Source organism: Vespa mandarinia, chromosome 7, assembly GCF_050613455.1.
Source record: "Vespa mandarinia isolate Hongniang chromosome 7, ASM5061345v1, whole genome shotgun sequence".
Lineage (NCBI taxonomy): Eukaryota > Metazoa > Arthropoda > Insecta > Hymenoptera > Vespidae > Vespa > Vespa mandarinia.
In genome coordinates this window covers 4,046,638-4,068,438 of record NC_140816.1, presented here as the reverse complement: position 1 = coordinate 4,068,438, position 21,801 = coordinate 4,046,638, and the positions used below count along the sequence as shown (strand labels likewise).

At 31.3% G+C, this 21,801-nt stretch overlaps 4 protein-coding genes across 8 annotated transcripts; 2 read left to right on the top strand and 2 right to left on the bottom strand.

Annotated features, from left to right (window-relative positions):
* Positions 1-514: 514 nt before the first annotated feature.
* Positions 515-15,217, bottom strand: tyf (twenty-four). 4 transcript variants are annotated; one of them, XM_035863651.2, is made up of 10 exons: positions 11,545-11,675; positions 9,615-9,921; positions 5,740-5,853; positions 5,207-5,569; positions 4,786-5,067; positions 4,251-4,638; positions 3,733-4,188; positions 3,275-3,650; positions 1,540-3,209; positions 515-1,432 (listed from the first exon to the last, which is right to left on the bottom strand). In XM_035863651.2, the coding sequence occupies exons 2-10, from the start codon at positions 9,849-9,851 to the stop codon at positions 1,368-1,370; spliced, it is 3,951 nt and encodes a 1,316-aa protein (XP_035719544.2). In that variant the 5' UTR covers positions 9,852-9,921; positions 11,545-11,675; the 3' UTR covers positions 515-1,367. The 4 variants fall into 4 exon arrangements, with proteins under 4 accessions (XP_035719544.2, XP_035719545.2, XP_085514593.1 ...); XM_035863652.2 differs by lacking the exons at positions 9,615-9,921; positions 11,545-11,675 and adding an exon at positions 14,933-15,217; XM_085658467.1 differs by lacking the exon at positions 11,545-11,675 and having other exon boundaries at positions 9,615-11,434.
* On the top strand, positions 12,478-14,258 carry Pis (phosphatidylinositol synthase). The gene is made up of 5 exons (XM_035863680.2): positions 12,478-12,627; positions 12,707-12,806; positions 13,259-13,547; positions 13,686-13,849; positions 13,959-14,258. Exons 2-5 carry the CDS (start codon positions 12,761-12,763, stop codon positions 14,111-14,113), a joined length of 654 nt encoding a protein of 217 aa, XP_035719573.1. The 5' UTR covers positions 12,478-12,627; positions 12,707-12,760; the 3' UTR covers positions 14,114-14,258.
* Positions 15,218-15,554: 337 nt separating the features above from the next.
* LOC118440514 (leucine-rich repeat-containing protein 47) lies at positions 15,555-18,339 on the bottom strand. 2 transcript variants are annotated; one of them, XM_035863658.2, is made up of 5 exons: positions 18,026-18,339; positions 17,302-17,910; positions 16,746-17,225; positions 16,341-16,668; positions 15,556-16,270 (listed from the first exon to the last, which is right to left on the bottom strand). In XM_035863658.2, exons 2-5 carry the CDS (start codon positions 17,888-17,890, stop codon positions 16,069-16,071), a joined length of 1,599 nt encoding a protein of 532 aa, XP_035719551.1. In that variant the 5' UTR covers positions 17,891-17,910; positions 18,026-18,339; the 3' UTR covers positions 15,556-16,068. The 2 variants fall into 2 exon arrangements, with proteins under 2 accessions (XP_035719550.1, XP_035719551.1); XM_035863657.2 differs by having other exon boundaries at positions 15,555-16,270; positions 17,302-18,339.
* A 1,446-nt stretch (positions 18,340-19,785) lies between these two features.
* On the top strand, positions 19,786-21,674 carry LOC118440519 (zinc metalloproteinase nas-13). The gene is made up of 4 exons (XM_035863674.2): positions 19,786-20,515; positions 20,633-20,938; positions 21,042-21,175; positions 21,406-21,674. Exons 1-4 carry the CDS (start codon positions 20,164-20,166, stop codon positions 21,553-21,555), a joined length of 942 nt encoding a protein of 313 aa, XP_035719567.2. The 5' UTR covers positions 19,786-20,163; the 3' UTR covers positions 21,556-21,674.
* The last annotated feature ends 127 nt before the right edge of the window (positions 21,675-21,801 follow it).

The window sequence follows — 21,801 nt, the reverse complement described above, 5'->3', positions numbered from 1 at the left end:
GCATTCACACCCTCAATTTTTATGATCACAAGCAAATATTACAATTATCATTACCGATAATTAATGATTAGTTATTTGTTACATAAGCGAGTCTGTGTGTAAAAATTTAGTGAGTTTCGACACATTCGCACTCTCAAAATATCACTGCATAGGATCAGTTCAATTTGGAGTGCAACATTTTCGAAAACTGATTTTTATGATACTTTCTTAAATTATCATGTGCCACAGCTGGAAGAAGTAACCACTTCACGGAGTATATATAACTCCATATCAAGTCAATCACACTGTTTTAATATGTTACACATATGTTTTAATGTCGCACTTATGTTTACTTTTCCTAATACACTTTACACAGTTTATAATTTCCTTTACTTTTCATGATGGTGTCTCAAATAAAGTATATGCTTCTAGCTTTTCACTATTTTCATTTTTTATTCTTAGTGCTTTGATGAAAATCCACTAATCACTTCAATTATCCCACATCCATGTACAAATAGGTCATTCCAGCTTGTAAGATATCAAGACATTGATAGATACTTGATAACAGTTCAATGGAGTATCTTGGTTAGACAGTTAATGCAACACATTATTTATAAATTAACCATAGTTTTTATATATGATGCACTAATTGGTAATTTTTAAAGGCATCAGCATTAAACAGTTTTTGCTGTAAAAGCATCTTAAACCTGCTTGATTGCAATATAATTTTGAATCGTCTTAAATCCATTAACATATTCTTATGCAATTCTTGAAGCCATATGCTTATTAGGTGGTGCCCCAAGGATACTTCTCTAGATCATATGCACGACCATAGTATATATATATATATATGTATATGGCTTAAATAATGCAAGAATTATCTTCTTTTCATGAGAGAGGAGCAACATACACTTCTTGTTATATTAATTCATTACTTCCAGTCGAAGATGGCATTATGTATGAATATTATGATTCATATGTTGCTATGTTTTTGCAAAAGGTTGTGTAAGCATAATTTATTTACACAGATGAAAAATGTATCCTTTGCAGTCTCCATTTTTTTCTTTTTTTTTTTCTTTTTTTTTTTTTTTTTTTTTCTTTTTTTTTTGGTAACTGACCTATTTACATTATTATCTCTTGAGGCACGCTGCGCCATTCGGCTTTCCTGGTATAACATTAATAATGAAATCCAGTTTCAGACAACAGTTGATTGGATTACCAAAATCCTGATCAGATTTTAGAAATATTTCTATCCATTACATCAACCTTTTCAAATATGTTTTCTGGTATTTAAGTTAAATAACTTTTCCGAATTTAATAATACGTAGATAATAGTTCACTCATATCAAACTGTATAGTATATTTTTATTTATATAATTGAGTCCATTTCACTGTCCACTGTAATATTGTATTCTGCCTGTTTCTGCTGTCTCTCTCATAACAGCATCCCACGCTACGATCATGAAAAATAAATCAAAGACAAAGCACATTTGAATACATTATAAAATCATAATGTAGATATAAAATGAAGTACAAAATAAAATCCATGTTTTTACTTACCTAATCCAACAAATGAGACAATTTTGTCGTGATTATAATTCTGTATATTCACATCTTCTTCAGGTGCTACATATAGCATCGAAAAATCTTCCTTTGGTTGATGATTGTATTTCTCTATGATACCAGGTGGTGGAGGTGGTGGAGGTGGTGAAAACATTGGTGGTGGAAACCTTGTTGGATATCCAATATATGTTAAAGATGGAACCATAACAGAATGTACAGGTTGTTGGGCCACGTGAGCGTTAGGCGATTGCATATGAAAATTTGGAGGAAATTTATCGTATCTCACATGTTTATCGTAGATAGCAGGAGGCCTGTCAAAATTCGGAGGTGGTTTATTAAGAAGTGGTTGAACCAAGGAAGGAAATGTAGGATTGGCAGGTGGAGTTTCCACAGATTCCTCGGAAAGTAAAAGTTGTTCATTGATCTCAAATCCAAAGGTTAACTCTGTCGGTAAATCACTACCTTTCATAAAATCTGATGTCTCGTCTAACAAGATAACTGCAGGTCTAGAAGAAGTATTATTCTTCTTTGTAGATCCTTGTGTTTCTATGGACTTTTGTGATTGTTCATTTTCCGTTGCAGTAGACATTAATGATTTTGTTTTTTTATTTTCATTATCATCTTGATTATCTTGCTTAGTTGTATTGTAAGATATCACGATTCCAGATTTTCCAGATTGCTCTTTCACATTTTTTATCATTTTATCCATTTTCATATGTGTTTTAACAGAGTCTACATCGGCATTTTGTGTTTCATGTGCCGACTTTGGATTATTCAATCCTTTAAGTTTTTGTGCCTCATTATCATCTATCGACCCTATTATGTTAACTTTGGTTTCACAATATACAACGGGACTATCTGCGTTATGTATTTTCTTAACATTTTCATCTTGATATCCAGTTTTCCTGTAGTGTAATTCTTCTTGTTGATTTTGAATATTTTGATTACTTTGCGAGTAACTTCTCCTAGTTCGAGGATTATTTACTTTTACATTCGTAACAACATCTTTATTATTATTAGTATAATTAGGATTGTTGTTTTCTGAGTCAAATGGATTACAACCTGGTGTATTATTTAATTTAGGTTGAATTACATTTGGTGTCTCATTTGAATGTGGATTGCAATTAATTAAATTCATATGTTTTGATTCTTGTTGCGTTAAACTTCGCTGCATTTTTTCTATATCCTGGACATACTTGAAAACTTGCATATTTTTGTTAATTGCCTCTTCCTGAGCTTCTGCCTTCTTTTGATCTGATGAATTCTTAATCTTAGATAAAGTTGGCGATGGTGGTTTTTCAAAAGTAAGACCAACATTGTGCATATGATTTGAATGTGCAAAACCATGCTGTTTTGGCTTCCTATCAGAGTGTTGTAACTCATCCAAACTTGGATAATAATCTTGAGGTAATTTGTCAGGTTCCGAGGGAGTTTTAGGTGGAACTCTTGGCCAAGATGCCGTGTTTAACATGCTTGGGACCATTACTGGCATATTTAAAACAGAATTATGTGACATATTCATTGTGGCCATTCGAGCTATATCCGCGTAACTTGCTTGTGGTGTTCCTCCGGAAGAGGTTGCTGTTTTTGATAAATTATGTTTCGAAGTATTCGATGTGACAGGTAATGAATGGACTGAGTCCAAGTCGCTACTATCCGATTTATCACTGTAAAAAGATATACAGCTTATATACTAATAATACAAGAATATAAAATATTTATTGTACTATACCTTGGCGGCATACTGCTTGCAGATTTTCTTCTGAGCTCTGGCGAAAGTGGTGCTCTATATTCGTTAGAAAATCCTCTTGTATTTTGTAAATATGACCCAGCTGTTGATAGGTTTTGTGCTCTACTACCACTGGAACTTCTACGTTGTTTTTTAGTCTTCTTCTTCTTAGTAACTATTAGAAAGTCAGGTTCTGTTTCTGGTTCTGGATTAATTTTCTTATTTGAATTTCGACGGCTAGTATAATCGTCTCCAGTATCATTGCAATATATAGACTGACCCTCTTCCGTTCCCCAAGAACGTCTATCACCACGACAGTCTACTGCAGCATCACCAGTACTTCTTTGTTTTGCACGACGTAATGCCACATTTATTGTACCTTTTAATATTTTTTAACAAAAACATTTAAATATATAAATTCAAAAACACTGATAAAAATCATAACACAAACTTAAACTTACTATGTTGACTGGAGATACTGCTAGTGCCGCTAGAACTAATGCTTTTTTCTGTAGTGAGGTCCTCGAGTTTTGTTTTTGATATTTCTTCCAAAGAATTGGATTTTTGTAACTTGGCCGATAATTGTTCTCTTTTAGAATCCTTTTCTCTTGTTCTTGGTTTTGTTCCAGAACTAGATTTCACTCTAACAGGATTACCAGTTTTATTTTTTTTGCCTTTAGATTCTTTACTTTCTATAAAGTTAAGTAAACTATCAATATCATCCTCATTACGATGTCCTACAACGCTTTCGGCATTATAAACAATAACATTAGGTTCCTGGGTGTGTTTCTTTCCACGTTTCTTTCGTTCTGCATTATAACTTTGTACAGCATTACCATTTTCATCAAGAGATTTTTTTTCCCCAGAAATAGTCGAATCTTTCATTATGGCATACTGTGTTGTACATCTTGGAAGTTCTATAGAACATTACAATTGACATTTCACTCTTATTTTTGAACAATTAACACAAAAATCTTACCTATCGCATTATTTTGAATCTGCCAAGATGCTGGCATCATGGAACATAAACTTGAGATTCCTTTTCCTTGACTATTGTTAGTACTGTTTCCTGAACCACCAATAACACATTTCGCACTGTTATAAGTTTGAAACGGAAGAGCACCTGTCACCTCTGCACTAACTGATATTTTTGATTTATCCTGTTTACCGTTATGTTCACAGATCGGAAATTTGATCGTGGTATCTACAGGAGTTTGAGCTATATCAACAGTAGCACGTGCTATAAATTGTCTACGTGGTTCAATAATTTTCATTTCAATTCCCTCATCTTCTGTGTCTAATGAGTGAGGTCTTTGCTGTACCCCACTTATTGTAGATCCAACATTCCGTTCGCTAATAGCACCTACCTATAAGAGTAATTTGAACATATTATAATTAATTTTTAAATACTTTTTTTTTGTTAGAACTTCGTATTTCTATTAATTTTTGAAATACATTTAGTAAATATCTTCTATTTATATATTTAAAGAATTTATCTACATCTTCTGCATTACCTCAACATAACTTAAATCAATAACTGTGTAATCTGACTTATACTCTGGTGGTGGATTATCTGACTCAAGCATTTCATTTGTCCCGTATTTTCCTTTACTACTTTTCTTCTCACGTAATTCACTTTCGGACTCATAAAATCCACTAACACTATCTCTCTTACTATCTTTTTTATCTTTTTCTTTCTCTTCCTTTTTTGATGAAACACTCGATGATTTATCTAAAGATTTTGACTTCTCCTTGTTAGTCCAATCATATGCTGTTCTTTCTTCAGAAAAGCCCTTCTTCATAAAACCACAAGACAAAGATGATGATTTTAGTTTATGTATGATTTCAGTTTATAATGATTAAAAATATATCTACATATATAAAATACAAATGTCGAGTAAAAATTTACTTTTATCAAAGGTTATTGATACACACCTTGTTGTCAAATATGAGATCAAGGTTAGCCAAAGAGGCAAGGCTGTGAGATGCATTAACATTAGACGGTAGTGATCCACCTTCTCTTTCTCTAGCGGAAACACTAGGACCTGTGTATTTCTTATTCTTTTTCTTGCCACTTCCGTAAGTGTGGCTAGAACCAGATGTTAGATACGCAAAACTACTATCAAACTCTGATGCAATAGGTTGTGCCAAATTCTGTAAAGAACCTCCGTGTGTGAGGCGTTCTGATACAGAATCTCGTTTATGCCTTCTGCGAGTAGATCCAGGGAGACAGCGTGAATTAGTCACTACCCTACGACCTTCTTCGGTCTCATCAGCTTCAGCTTCTTGTAAAAGTTCCTATAATCAATGGGTTTACTTTTCTAATACTGCCCTACTTTTCATAAATTTTTTTGGTCAAAGTATAAATGATATTGTTTTACTTTACATTACACTACATAAATAAACAATGTTTTTTAAATAAATAAATACACTGATAGAAGATGTTTAATATTGAATATTTTTAATACCTTGAATAGGTTGGATTTTCCTTCTCGATCTTTAGGACATTTATAAGTTATGGCTTCATCTAGTAGGGCACGCAATTCACCTTCATTCAAAGTAGAGAGAGTTGCTGGTTCTTCCTAGACATAAAAATAATAAATGATACTATTAATACATATATATTTACATATATATATATATATATATATATATATATATATATATATTACTATAAACCTATATCAACTAAGTATCATATCAATATTTAGAGTTAAACAAAAATATTAGAAGATCAACATATATTCAAAGAATAGTTAGACTTGAAAGAGTTGTGTCATTACAAAGTAAGAACTTGCATTACATAAGATATAAGAATTAACTAGCATGACTGTATTTCCTCATACATGTATAATTTCAGTTTTTCTACAAAATGATATACTATAACAATATATATTCTACAATTAAATTAGTGGTAGCACAATGTAGAATAGAACGTTCTAAGCATCCATATGTGGTAAGGAGAATGTACTTTGCAATTTCAGTTCAAATAAGGTAAGTATGTCAATTGGTTAACCAAAACTTTAAAATCATCTTTATTTGGAAAAGATTTTCGTAATACACATGGAAATTGATTTAAAGTCAATTAAAACAATGAATTTACTATGATTTTACCTTTAACTACATTTATATATATATATATATATAAATATATATATATATATATATATATATATATATATATATATATATATATATATATGAGACTTTTGCACAATCATGTAACAAAAAAAAGTATTTTTTTATATTTCATAAATATATAAATAAGAAGGATGAACAGAAAAAAAAGTATCATCAAATGATAGGACGTATGAAAACAATTATTGCTTAAATAGTTATTATTCTTATTGTATTAAAACTGACACATTAATATATTAACCATAGGGAGAATCCTGGAATATATTTAAAATATATAATAATTTTATGTAATAAAATATGTATAAGATATATATTTTTAGAGATTATATCTATTAATTATACTACATCAACAATATTATTATTGAAAGATATTAGCCTTACTTTCTTATCATGTGATATATATAATATTAAAGATAATATTATCAAAATAATCGCATAAGAAATTGAATAGAAAGTTTTTAGTATATGAATTTTCTAAAATAAATTTTATACAGATTAAACCAATCTAGATCAATCAAAATCATTTACATTGTATAGAATTAAATATATTATTTGATCTGTTATTATAAGAAACACAATTTTTTTTTAGACGTATTATTACAATTAATACTACATTCAAGTTTTACTTAAATTCAAACATTCAAATATTGAAAGATAAATATATATTAACCGGAGAAAAAATTTATATTATTATCCATTGTATGAAATTCACTTTTTGTAAATGAATACATCTCATATCGTTGTTGATAAATCTATAACCATAGTTCTTATAGTAATAAAAAACTCAAATACAGAAATAATAAATGATAAAATAATGATCCCTTTATGAAGTAAATTAGTTCCTTCATTAATAGCTAAATATATGACATGAAAAAAAAAAATCATTAATTAAGAAACTTTAAGAAACGGTAATAAGCACAACGATGTCTTGTCTTTTCCTTATTGGGAGAAAAAAAAAACAATTAAAATTCGTTATACTCAATCTGTACCTTAATGCCAAGATTTCGCAAAGATAGAAAGAAGACGAATGGCAATAAGAAATTCTTCGGTTAGTTCCACCGAACGATAGAAGATCGCCGTTAATAATGATGCATCGTTGTCGAGTAGCCCTTGAAAAGAAGAAAGGATATCCAATAGCTGAATTTACCATTGGACAGAAATTAAAATAGGACACGCAACGAACGGGGATGGATTTGGGCTTGTCCAGAGATCAATAGACGTTCCACGATTAGCCCGATCGAGACACGAGATATCGGTGTGACTTACAAATGAAGGAAAATCTGCTCGGGGCAGTGCCGGCACGGAATTTATATTTTTAGAGGGCACCTGGGTCGGACCGCAATCGCCCCTCTGCTAAATTCAGTTACGGTTTTCACGACAGTCATGAAACTGTAAGGACAAATTTTTCAGGATAATCCAAGTCACAAACAACACATACACACAAACGAAGGCAATGATATGTCTTTGAGTAAAAACAATTAGAATGATAGTTCGCAAATATACTGCCGATTTAAGCGTTTAACGAGCGGGCGCGGCGCGCACTTCCCAGCATGGCCGCCGCCATTACACTGAAATCGTAACCGTCTCAGGGCCGTGACTAGCTTAATATTCTCCTAATATCCGCATTGCACTCTTTTCGTCTCTCTTTCTCTTTATACTTTTCACATATTCACAGTCATTATTTCTCATATAAAATCCTAAGTATATAAATATATCGCGAGTAATTGGAAAAAAAAAATTAATAAATGAAAATAAATTACCCTTTTTAATATATTCCACAAATCTTACTAGCAATTATAGAATCAAAAGACGTGACAAATATTGTCTACTTCACAATTCTTATCGTATGTGGTTTAGAAATTATATTTTTCTGAGATTATTTCGTTAATTCATCTATTGATAACAATAATATAAAATACAACAAAATAAAATATCCGATTATGGGCATATATATATGTATATATATGTATATATGTATCAGATATATCTTTGCTCTCTATATTTATGATAACGAGCGAAGCATGAAATTAATACGTGAATTTGAAATCAAATTGTTATAAAGCTCTTTACGTAGCTTAGACTCAGTACCGTATCAATAAAAAATGTTGCCACGAGTTGATAATATGTACGAAACATTAATTTTCGTTAGCGAAAATATTGCCACATAGTATTAACCTTACCATGATATTTTTGTGTATGCCATGTTCTCTTTTGTTATTTATGTCCAATCTATGTATGTAGTAAAGATATATTGCGCATTATCAGCGAAAAGTAACTAGCGCCTGATTGCTAGGAACAAAAAAAAAAAAAAAAAAAAAAAAAAGAAAGAAAGAAAAAAACAAAACACACACACACAAAACAAAAAACTAAAAGAAAAAGGAAATAAAAAAAGGCAACTACCGATTTGTGGACTCTTTCGACTGCATTACGTCACGTATGCTTCATTGGTTCTGAATATGATAATTGATTTTATATCATGACGTGTTTAAAATTATCTGAATATGTACACAGCAACGAAAAAAAATGTTCGAATCAAGAATGGTTTTTGTAACATATAAGACTTCAACTTAATCTATACAGATAGAGAACACTTCATCATATTGCGATTGAAACATTGTCATTTTGTAAGGTTAATCGAATATAATAAAACTATATTTTCATGAAATAAATTTGTAGGATCTATAAAAAAATTCTTTTAATTTTATACGAATAAATAATATTCATTAATGCATAAAGAGAATCATAAAAACACAGTCATCAAATTTCGTAATATACCTGTTGTCGAAGATACAAAACCAAAATATTTCGATTATTTAAACTCTTTATATATATATACATATATATATATATATATATATATATATATACATTTATTTATATAATTGATTTAATATTTATCAGTAGATAACGTGATGATCATAAATTGATGCATTAAGGTAAACTACCGTCGTATTTTGTAACTTTCTTTCTGAAAGAGGTTTAAACCATGTATATGTTGCACCATAATACAAAATAATCCTGATAACAAGCTCACAATTGCGAGTTCTTTATACACCTAACAAAAAGAAAGAAAAAAAAAAAAAAAAGAAAGAAAAAAAAAACAAAAAAAAAAAAAAAAAAGCAAAAAGAATAATAAAAAATGTCAAAAGTCGAAGAATAATACGTCGATAACGACGACGAGCAGAGAGAGAGATTCGCTGCTCACCTGTTTGTTGTCAGAGCCGCTGTTAGGTGTTGTACCTTGACTGTTTGTAGGCTCAGAGATCGTTTCAATACGCGTGCCAGTCGTTTCGAGATTTATATTCTGAACTACCAAGGCCTCTGTTATGCCAAGTATAGTACTTTCGTTAGCCGAATCGTTGCCGATTTCTGTTCGACTGTTTTCGGTGTTGCTTTTGTCAGGTGCAACCGGTTCCTGACGATGGTCCGGCCCTGGGGACATCTTGACGTTGATTGACAGGACCGTGTCCGCCGTGCTTATAGCCTTCTTCTTGTCATTCTTCGGCCGATGTCTTTTGGAACGCGTTAGGCGTTAAAGAAATAGCAAGAGGAACATCAATAAAGACTCTAATAAAGTATTTCAATAAAGTATCGCTCACAATAATCGTTTAAAACGATTCTTCATATATATTATTTTTGTCGTTGTATATTTTCAAAGTGTGACAGTGACAATGAAACGAGCATGAACATTTTCACGTTATAAGATTGACTGTTTTATTCGATGAACGTCGAGACACGTAGTTCTTTCATGATTGACTTACGAACGCGCGGTTTCGGAACAGTTCGTTCTCTGATTCGTCGACGACGGTACAATTGGACGTACCGAAAGTGGAAGGAGAAAAAGGAGAGCCTCAAATGTTTTTCACGCGCGTACTGCACGCGCACCGGGAACGACAAAAATGGCACCATCCATTCGTCAAGCGTGTTTCCAACTCGTATACTTTCCTTTACACTTGACCCTTTCTTTCAAAACTTCACTTTTTTCGTCGTTCACATTAAGGGCATATCTTCGAGATTAATCTAAACTGCATTTATATCTAACGTATCTTTCTATCACTTTCAATGTGATCGAATGATTTTCACTCTCTTTTCATCGTTTATTGTGTCAAAACTAAACTGTTCATTTTTTTTTCAACGAGCGAATATTCATCATACTAATTTCGCGTCTAACGTACGAAACTGGACGCGTGACAAGATGGTATTTTTGAGTCTCCTTCTCTGTGGATTCTTTCCAATGTCTTTCTTTATCTCCACTTTCCTTTTTTCACGAGAACCGCTCGACCTCCTTCCGTTCACTTGGAAAATACGACGACGACGTAAAATTGATATTCGCGGGCGTTCGATGCGACACTTGGTAAATCCAAGATGGCCGTCGTTAGGACAGCGGCACGTACGCGTCAACCGGCTACGACTTATTCGAATGCAGACGCACAGTGACCAAGTCCTCTCCTCAAAAAGGTTTCTACTCGTGAAAATGAGTACATAGCATGGGTGGACGGAGTACGAGGACGGGAGACCGGATCCGTTCTCGTGCGTGACCCGTTGACGGCATCACTCTGTTTCGTTCCGTCTCTCGGCCTCGAACCAGCCGCTTTCTCCCTTACTCCCTCTATCTCATAGTCTAGATATCTTTTTCTCTCTCTTCTTCGCACGGAGCAGTGTCGTAGCACGCACTCGTCATCTCTCTCTCTCTCTCTCTCTCTCTCTCTCTCTCTCTCTCTCTCTCTCTCTCTCTCTCTCTCTCTTCCTCCCTTCCTCTTTCTCTCTCTTTTTCTCTTCCCTTATTTCTAGCTCGACACCTTATATGACACACAAAGAGGGATTCGATGTGCCTTCAAGGCAACTCTGATCACGCTCGCTGACACTTTGAAATCATCGACGACAACTTATCGATCGTACCAATGTTCACCTGTGTCAATTGTCCGTTACACGTTCGTACCACACTCTTCTCGGCGCGATCGTAGTAGAATATTCTGTCTATAGAGATAGAGAACAAGAGCGAGCGAGAGAGAAAGACAGAGAGAGAGAGAGAGAGAGAGAGAGAGAGAGAGAGAGAAGAAAAAACGGAGAGAGAGAGAGAGAGAGAGAATATATATGGAGGGGAGATCGTAAAGAGGTAAGGATATGGAAGTTACCTCGTTATGTCTTCGTTTGTACAGCTCGATCATGTATACCAATCACTGAGGAAACTCGCTTAATGATCGATGCTCATTGATCGTATGTCTAACAAATCGCGCATCAAACTTCACTCGCGCATGTAAGTCAAAATATTAAAATCGTGTATGTTCGTAATGTTCGGTTAAACTCGGCGGCAAAGCGTCGTTTGTCTTTTGCCGTTTTCAGTTTTCTCTCTCACTCTTTCTCTCTCTCTCTCTCTCTCTCTCTCTCTTTTTCTCTCTCTCTCTCTCTCTCTCTTTCTCGCTACATCTCTTTCTTTCTTTCTCTGTCTCTCTCTCTTTTTCTCCACTCTTCTTTGATGAGCGACAAGAAAATGTCGATTGCACTAAGAAAAGAGAAAGATCATTTAAAGACGAAGAGTATGTGTCTCTCACAACGATTAACAATGTTTTCACGATGTAATAAACACGATAATTACAATTTGCACGGAGAAACACAAGCGATCAGACGCCGTTTGGCCTCCGAAAATGTCGTCTGGTTTCAGGACCGTAACCGTCCATCGTGGCGCCTCGTAGCAAATGTTTCATTACATTGCACCATCATCACCTATCATACATATTTTTTTAAATCATATTCTTTTTTCTCTTATTTTCCTCTTTTTCTTCTAATTTTCTTTCTTGGTTCTCTTTGTTGCCAATTTAATTTTGTACGTCAAAGTTGAAACACATTTATGTGTAATATTGAAAGAATTTTCTTCTTTAACTGTACGAACATTACATTAACATTTCTATAAAGCAAAGACTTGTCACATACTTATTTTTATGAAATTTACAATTTTTGTAGAAAACTTCATTGATTAATAAAACGTTTTCTTTTCTATAGAGATCTATATGAACGATTTTCTTGGTTTAAAAGTTTATGTGACGATCCTGCCTCGTAGAAATTTTACGTGCGTCACAAAAGTCGATAATACTCGAACTCGAAGAAGGAAATGATATGCTTCGATTCTATCGATTCATTGACGTTATTTGCTAAAAATTAGGATTAAACGGCGGAGAACTGCTATTAAAGACGGTGAGGTACGCTTATCGAGTGAAATTGTGAGTGTTGCGATGATAAGTGATATTAGATAAAATAAACATTACAGGATATTTTTCAAATATTTTGTTTTTGTTTCAGATAAAGATTTTTCATTGACATTATTTTTTCCAAATATAAATCAAAGAGGTAAAAATGACAGAAGCCGAGAATATTTTCTTGTTCGTTCCTAATATTATAGGTAAATAAAAATGTTGCAAACGAAATATAAAACTGTTAATAACATTCGAGTGATACTAATGCGAACATGGCATCTATCATAGTTAATGTACAGATCTAACATAGCTAATGTAAGAAAAAACTTAGGCATTTACGAATTGATTGATAAAAAATTAAAGTGACTATTAAAAATAAAAAATACTCGAAGCTGCTGGTGATTTTAATTGATTTAGTATTTAAATATTAGCTAAGCTTTTGCAATGAAATTTTTCTTTTAATTTAAATTTTAGTTGTAAACTATTGAATATTGTTATATCGTACGACAAATCTATTATTACAGAAGTTGGCACTCATATGACTTCTTATATATTGATTAATATTAGCATATTATTATTCTATATAACGCTCGAGTGTAATATTTTCTCTTGATCTAATATTATTTTTATATTGTTAAAGAATACTTTTTGTTAATAGGTTACGGAAGAGTGATCTTGGCTCTGATTTCTTTTTATTTTATGCCAAGTAACTATGTCATTGCATCTTCATGTTATATTATTAGTGCTTTATTGGATGCAGTGGATGGCCATGCGGCCAGATACTTCAATCAAAGCACAAGATTTGGTGCTATCTTAGATCAATTAACCGATAGAGTTGGTACCATGTGTCTTTTGGCAACATTATGTATGTTTTATCCTTCTTATAGTTTTTGGTTTCAATTAAGCATGGGTATTGATATTGCTTGTCACTGGATTTATCTTCACACGTAAGAATTACCAATTTACTAGTTAATATTTTTAAGGATTATATCAAGATAAACATGTATTTTGCAATACCTTAAAAGATATATATATGTAGAATTTTATTAATTAGCAACAATTACTATATAATAATATATTTATAGAACACTGCTACAAGGAAAAACAAGTCACAAATTTATTGACATGTCCGAAAATCCAATCATGCGGGTATACTATACCAACCGTATGGTTCTATTTTTCATGTGCGCTGGAAATGAAATGTTCTATGCTACCTTATATGTTCTTTACTTCACCGAAGGACCCATTTGTAAGTAACATTTTTATACAGATAACTATATATAATAGCATTGAGTACTACTTTGAATTATAATCACATGTTATAATGGAAAGTTAAATGTTTATATAAAATATTACAGTGGCTGGTGTAGGATTGTATAGGATACTGATGTATCTCTCAGCTCCAGTTGCAATAGTCAAGTCTGCAATCTCAATTTTGCATGGATATGTATCTTGTATCAACATGAGTATAATTGATCAGAAGGAACGTCAGGAACATCTTAAAGCAAACTAAAATGTTTTGCTTACATATATTACCTACTAGTCATACTAAATGTGATCAACTGATCTTCCTTGATTATAAAATAACATATATTTAAAGAATGCATTTTCAATCTGCTATTCTTATAAATCAAACCAACCTGATGTGCCACAGTACATTATTTTTATCTTGGTTTTTAATATAAATTATATTTTAACTAGTATATCTCATTGAAAGTAAAATAAAATTGTTTATTTTTCATATTATAAATAAAAAACACACTAATGTACTCATATAAAAATTTCTCTCGCACTAACAACCTATTTTCTTGACATTAATTAATATTACTGTTAAAAGTAATATTACTATTTATTCAGAGGTTAAAGAAGATATAACCTAAAAAAGTTTTTAAGAAATATATTTTTGCCTACTATAGAAGTAAAACATACAGATATTGTCTATTTTCCTAATGATGTATGTAAAATAATTTGACCTGATACCCGAGGAATATAATTGGTAAAATAAAATATACCGATATACAAAACATTACGTAGCGATGTAATACTATTATATACATATTTTAAATTTAACTACAAATACAGAGAAACACAAAGACTAAACTGAACGATAAACATTTGTTAAGATTAATTTGTGAAATTCAATGTGCTTTCATTTTTACTACCATACAAAAAAATTAACAAAAATTACAAGGATACATGTTATAATTTTACATGAGGACTATGTATAATGAATATAAATATTTTGTATAAATTATTTAGATTGAAGAATGATCATACATTTTTCACACAGCAACGATATTTCAGCTGTGTTATAACAAAGAGATAAACTAACCTCAAAACTCTCGCTTTCATTCTCCGTCATGACCAGTCATGTTTGGGCGCCATGTTCTTTTACTTCAAACACTCGCGCATGTTGGTAAAGTTAACAAAATTGGCACAAGTTTTTTAGTAAGAATAATACTTAACACAATGAAATTTTAGATATATTCACTAAATGTCATACGAAATGGGGAATCCTTTAGCATGGAGGATATTTTTTCACTATGATTGAGATATCTGAAGTAATGTACAATATTTATAAAAACAAGTGAAAATTCTGCGTACCCGTGACAAGATAAATTGCTATAGAGTAGCGCCAGTGTCGCTAGTTGGTCACTATCTAAAATGGCGGGTATTTTTCTTATTTGAATTTATTTTTTTAAATTACTTGGCGAAAATACATTTTTTAAAGAAACTATTAAACTTGAATACAATGGATATTTAAATAATAAAAATACAATTAAGGGTACATTTTCATGTAGACACATGATGTTTTTATGGATTAAAAAAAAAAGAACAATTATACGCACTTAACATTTTGGTATTTATTAATACATATTTTAACATTTTGATTGTAAGTCATATCATAGAAAATGTAATTACAAATAGAATACATAAAGAACTTTTGAAATCAATCAAATAGTTTTGCTAACAATAAATCATGTATGCCGTTTGAAAAAATGTATTTCGAGAAAAACGCATTTAAATTAAAATTATTATGACTATAGAATTTTAACCTTCACGAATATCCTTTTTAAATTTTTCTAATATACTTTCACAATATTATACAATCAAAATATGTTTAAAAAAGCGATTTTTTGAAAATTTCGCAGGAAAATTTACTCTTAACTTAAACTTACTACAAATTTCTTAGTTAAATGAATATATCTTGTAAGTGATAGTTTCTTATAAACACATCTTATTAACACATCTTATACACAAACACATATAATCAAACAAACTACTTTTTACATCATTCATGTAAGAATCTTTTCTATTATTAAATTGAAGGTTGCTTAGTAAAAGTAATAATAATAATGAATTTGTGCTTCAAAACCTACAACTTAAAATAACAGATTTTTTATATCTTAGATCAGTAACAAAGAGAGTTGTCATGTTATATAGACAATAATAATAAAATGTAATATATTAATATCGTAAAGCAATAATATTATCTTCTTTAAAATTTAAATCTGCTCTTGAGGGATATACAAGTTTTAGATTACCTTCTATGTCAACTACTTTAACTTGCTCTATTTGTAAACTATAGTATAAATTATTTTCATTATCTGAAGGTGCACAACCAATGCCTGTGGTAACTAATTCTTTTAAAAGTTCATCCAGTACATTTCTGTAATGATTGTTTAATATTTAATATCGATTTATAGAGAATTTTGCATTTATATATAATTCTTCTTTACCTGCAAGCTTGATATGATATAGCACTTGTTACTTCTATTAACATATCTTTTGTAGTTGGTGACATCTTTGTTAAATCACTATTAGTAATTGGTGGAAAAGATATAACTTGTTCTTGATTGTCTACAAGACACGGAAAAAGTGCTTTACCTTCAAGTAAATACAAATATTTATGTATACTAGAATATACACTTCTCTTTTTTTCTTTACGCAAATTATCAGCCTCTTTTTGTAATTGCTGGAATAATTCTGTTCCAGTGTAAGTTTTATTTCTCATTAATGGTTTAATTTCTAATTCCAAAGGTGGCTTTGCTGTATATGTTAAATCACCTAAATTATACATTACACATTAATACATTAAAACATATAATGTTTAAGCAGTACTATAAAATCAAACTATCGTTTACCTGGTACAATTGCATTTAAATCATGAGTGGCTATTGTAGCAATATTTCTTTTTCCACATTTTCCATCATGTAATTTTGTTTGTAATTGTATAAATTTTTTAAATGTGTCCTCTGTGAACACTAAATTTTTTACAATACATGCTATTATGTAAGGTCTAACATTTTTTACATGTTCTGTGAATTTTATTGATAAAGTACTATCTGATGTTCTCAATATTTTTAATTTATGCGCCAAAGCATCTATTTGTGCTGTAGTATTTTCATTTTCAGACAATTTATGTCCTTTTTTCCCTTTTTTTGATTTACTTGTAATGTCAACAGCAGTAGGATTTTGTTTCGGACAATGTTGCTTTATATATTCAAGTACTTGCTTTGAATGACACTGATAAACTAATTTTAATAATCTTTTATCTGCCAGATAATTGTTTTTTAGATTCAATTCTTTCAATTTATGACAATCTGCTAGTTCACCAGGAACAGCTGTAAATCCAATAAATATATATATATATAGTAGGTTGTATTAATATTTACTCATGATAATTTTGATGCATAGTACCTGTAAGCAGATTATCAGCTATGTTTAAAACTCTTAAAACTTGCAAACGAGATATTTGCTCAGGAATATCTTTTATCTGATTCATATTTACATAGATTTCACAAAGATGAATCAATTCAGTATAACATACATCAGGAAACACTTGTAGATTATTATTAGACAAATCTAAGGTAGTCAATTTAAGATTTTTTATTTGACATGGTATCGATTGTAATAAATTTGTGCCAAAGTTAAGGCTGCTCAATTGAGGAAAATTTCCAATCGCATCTGGTAGAGAAGTCAGTTTATTTTGCGAACAATGAAGAAATTTCAATTTGGTTAATTTTTCAATTGACGCAGGAAGTTTATCAATCTTATTAGAATATAATATCAATGCAGTAAGATTTTGTAACTTTTCAATTTCTTCAGGTATTTCTTGAAGACATGTATTGTTTATGTTTAAATAATTTAAGTTCTCAAGATCAAAAAGCGTCTTATCTAGACCATTTTCAGCGATCAATTGAGAAATCGATTGACCTGTTAGAACTAATTGATGTTTATTCTTATCAGCGGTTTGTTTAATAATATCCCACGATTTTTCAAAAGCCATTATTATCAGTTTCACTGCAACTATATTATTGACAATAAAATAATACTCTGGATGCCGATTTAAGGTTATGTGTAATAGATAAAAACAACAATTTTTTATTTTCTAATCATTTGTATACATATATTCACTACTTACTAAAGTTTCTTTTTTTCCAATTGTCAAATTAGTCTTTTGATGTATTAATGTAAAGATATCAATACGCGAGAGATATTCAAAGACGCCAGAGATAAACAGTCTCAAACTGCAATAGAATATGACGCAATGTGTGTATTATTTTTAAGTTTCGTCTAAATTTTCTTCTTTAATAATCTTTGAACCGGATTACGTAGATATAATTATTTTAAATATAATTAAAACAAGTGAAATGTTATTGTAATGTTTACGTAAAGTAGATTTGTAATGTCAAATTTTGCCGTCAACGGACTTCCGCTGTAATTGCCTTACTTAAATTAAACCTTGTGAATTATATATATATATGTATATATCTGAAAAGATTAATTTTCTCTTATCGATCTTCATATTTTACACGTTTCTACTAAAGATTATGTTATCAATAATTTCAAGAAAATACAAACAATTTTTTATGTATTTTTTATATATTTATAGTCATTGGCGATAATAGACAGTATCTTTTATTTCAAATAAATCCATTAGTTAAGTATATTTACTGTATAATCACGATTGTCCTCGAATATAACTTGCTCTAATCTTATGATTTTAGGACACCCTATGAGAAAAGGAAATCATCGTTGGAACATATCAGTTAGGTTAATGAACTATTCGAATCAAGAGAACACATGAAGTTTTTAATTTATCAGGTAAACTATATCTATTGCGTTCAATTAGACACTCCAATTAGCGTTTATGGTGATGTTACGGAAGTTCTGACCTACATGCTAATACAATAGAAAACACGATAATAATTTTCGTATACGAAGAGAAGATTATCTGTCTATGAGAAATAGTAAAGTAAGGAACTTATATAGGCTATAACATATTGCGAGTATTAGATAGATTTCGTAAACCGGTCTCTTTTTTCTTTTTTTTTTCGTTGATAAGACAAATGAACAGTTTGATAAAGATGTCGTTGTTTGTATATGTTTATCTTTTTTCTTTTTTATTCTTTTTATTTCTTTTTTATCATTATTCATTATTATTACTATTATTATTATTATTATTTTTTTTTTTTTTTTCATTAAAAGATGAAACGTGCCTTCTGGTGAAAGCTTATCGTAGGTTTATTGAATTCAGGATTATATGAAGACGGAAGTTTCGGGGGATTTTTCAAGGATCTGGTTTGTAAAGTTTATTCTTGGAACTCTTAAGAATCACAGTCGAGCAAGCCTCGAAGAAATAATCTTAATAACCTTGTAACGTGTTGCCAACGATACTTAGAATTTGACAAGGCTCTTTCGAAGTATCGATGACAAATGTTTGTTCATTGATATTTGCATCTGAATGAATCGTTCTCGATAGGACATTCATCCTTGTTTAATAATAGAACAGAAAGGACATGCAAACATAGAATATTTCAATGATCGTACGATATTCAATATTATTCTATATCCAAATTGTAAACAAATGAATCGCGTGACTTTTAAAACATTTTCATTCTTATACAAATAAATTGTATATATTTTTGTTGTTTCGTATAATTTTAATATGCAAGTATTTAGAGCTCGAGCGACAGTCGTAATATTTTTTGAATAATAATTAAAGGTTATCAAGCGTTATACACAAGTTTAATCTGTGGATAATTATTCACCTTTACTTTCTTAAGTAATCGTCTTGCGCAATGAGAACTGGCTACATGATCATAAAATAGTAAGAAAATAAAAAGAGAAAGAAATTTTCGCTTGATCACAGAAATATTAAACATAAATGTAGAAATAAAGGAAGGAAAATAATCGAAGGTTGTCATAAAATATCCATTGCCGGTTGTCAAGTGATAAACTTAAAGAATATAGGCAACCCACGCTTCTTTGCACCCTCGTTTCTTGTTCATCGTTCTCCGAGGACATTCGGTGGTATTAAATCGACTATAAATCTTGATGTCTTGTCACCCAAAGTCCACGGTTATCGCCAACTGTCCCCGATTACTTCCGTACGGAAATGTTGGCCGATCCACAGGTGGGGCATAATTCGCATCTTCGATAAGTATAAAGACAGGGATCACCATCGTATTTTTGTCAGTCGGTTATTATATCTCGTCAGGTCCTAAACATCCTAAACGTTATTTTTAGTTTCTTAGTAAAGTTTGTTAAACATACAGGATGAACGATCAATCATATCTAATCATCGCATTAGCGATGATCCTTTTAACAAGTTCGTCATTTGGTTGGCCGTATAGACGTCGAGATGTCTTTGACAATGCGGTAGATAGTCCAGGTGGGCTGGTATCTCATTTGCAACAATTTGGTGAGGCCCTATATGGTTTGCCAAATAACGAGACGGGTTCTAAAGTGGCTAACTGGCACGAAGGAATGTCTGTTAATCCTGAAGAATTGGGTAATTATGCTGAAGGTGATATCCTTTTTCCACTTGGAATGGGTAGGAACGGTTTAAAGGCAGAAAATGCTAGATGGCCTAATGGTATTATCCCTTATATGATCAGTCCTTACTTTGGTAAGATTGAATTTAGTAACATTGTAAGATTTTTTCTCTTTTATTTAAGAGAGTTGAGTTACTTAGACTCGACTCGTTTCATGGATTACCCCCGGTATTCGTGTTTTTATTTCATAGACGAGAGACAACGTAAACTCATTCATGATGCTATGGAGGAATATCGCAAATATACGTGCATCAAGTTCAAGCCGTATATTGGCGAGGAAAGCGATTACATTAGAATTACAGCAGGTACTACCGGTTGTTGGAGTAGCGTAGGTAAAATTGGTGGGCGGCAAGACGTAAATCTTCAGGTACCGGGATGCGTAACCAAAATAGGTACCGTGATTCATGAATTGATGCACGCTGTTGGTTTTTTTCATGAACAGAGTAGATACGAACGAGATGAATATGTTACTATAAAATGGAATAACATCATGAATGGTAAATGGAAATAAGAAAAGTTCTCGATTTTTTGACCTTTTGATTTCTTGATTTCTTGATCTTTGATTGTTAAATGGATCATTTATGTCTTTCCGTCGATTAGGCCACGAAAGTAATTTCGAAAAGGCTTCGAGAGAAATTACCGATGCATTTGGTGTTGGCTATGATTATGGCAGCGTGATGCATTACTCTGCTTATGCGTTTTCCAAAAATGGAGAACCTACTATAGTACCAAAAGTGAGTAAGGTATTTCATCGATCATCTTGTCTAACGTATTATTCATTACGATGTCCTTCGTGTACGGCTTCTGTTGCAATATTTGTTTAGTTCCATTGGCATGTAATATATCTTATTGAATATGTTAAATATGCAAAAAGAAATTTTTATTTATCACGATCGTTCATAATTTCATATCGATTCATACTATTGGTATTTGTCATTTGGATGGGTTGACGTGCGTTTTGTAGGAACCTGGTGGTCTTTTGGGTCTTATCGGAGAAATCTTCCAGGGTAAAACAAAAGTTGAACTTGGACAACGGGAGGGACTTAGTAAACGAGATATTCAAAAGATTCGCAAAATGTACCATTGCAACAAACGTAGGCGTAGTCATAATTGATTTTTTTTCTTTTTCTTTAGTATCACGATTTGCATAATTTCTAAAATGGATTCACGATCTTTTTATTTTTTAAATGATACGATCAATATGAGCATCTAGTCGTAGAATTAGATCATAGATCTCAGGTATAGTTTTAAGTTGGCACGTGTTTTAAATAGAAAAATATATTTACTTTAACCGTTTTTCTTGTGTATTATGTATTTTACGCTACCAGTATTATATAATATTACTTATACATTATTTAAG

What these genes read in the sequence shown, in the direction of transcription:
- tyf (XM_035863651.2), bottom strand. Translation starts at nt 9,851, where the DNA reads ATGTCCCCAGGGCCGGACCATCGTCAGGAACCGGTTGCACCTGACAAA. An exon ending in ATCTCATATTTGACAACAAG is followed by an intron (nt 5,068 to 5,206) that starts GTGTGTATCAAT and finishes GGTTTTATGAAG; the next exon opens with AAGGGCTTTTCTGAAGAAAG. An exon ending in CAGTATCTCCAGTCAACATA is followed by an intron (nt 3,651 to 3,732) that starts GTAAGTTTAAGT and finishes AAATATTAAAAG; the next exon opens with GTACAATAAATGTGGCATTA.
- Pis (XM_035863680.2), top strand. Translation starts at nt 12,761, where the DNA reads ATGACAGAAGCCGAGAATATTTTCTTGTTCGTTCCTAATATTATAG. An exon ending in GTTCGTTCCTAATATTATAG is followed by an intron (nt 12,807 to 13,258) that starts GTAAATAAAAAT and finishes TTTTGTTAATAG; the next exon opens with GTTACGGAAGAGTGATCTTG. An exon ending in CTTCACCGAAGGACCCATTT is followed by an intron (nt 13,850 to 13,958) that starts GTAAGTAACATT and finishes AAAATATTACAG; the next exon opens with TGGCTGGTGTAGGATTGTAT.
- LOC118440514 (XM_035863657.2), bottom strand. Translation starts at nt 17,890, where the DNA reads ATGGCTTTTGAAAAATCGTGGGATATTATTAAACAAACCGCTGATAAG. An exon ending in AGCTGATAATCTGCTTACAG is followed by an intron (nt 17,226 to 17,301) that starts GTACTATGCATC and finishes TTGGATTTACAG; the next exon opens with CTGTTCCTGGTGAACTAGCA. An exon ending in ATATCATATCAAGCTTGCAG is followed by an intron (nt 16,271 to 16,340) that starts GTAAAGAAGAAT and finishes CAATCATTACAG; the next exon opens with AAATGTACTGGATGAACTTT.
- LOC118440519 (XM_035863674.2), top strand. Translation starts at nt 20,164, where the DNA reads ATGAACGATCAATCATATCTAATCATCGCATTAGCGATGATCCTTTTA. An exon ending in TATGATCAGTCCTTACTTTG is followed by an intron (nt 20,516 to 20,632) that starts GTAAGATTGAAT and finishes TTTATTTCATAG; the next exon opens with ACGAGAGACAACGTAAACTC. An exon ending in ATGGAATAACATCATGAATG is followed by an intron (nt 20,939 to 21,041) that starts GTAAATGGAAAT and finishes TCCGTCGATTAG; the next exon opens with GCCACGAAAGTAATTTCGAA.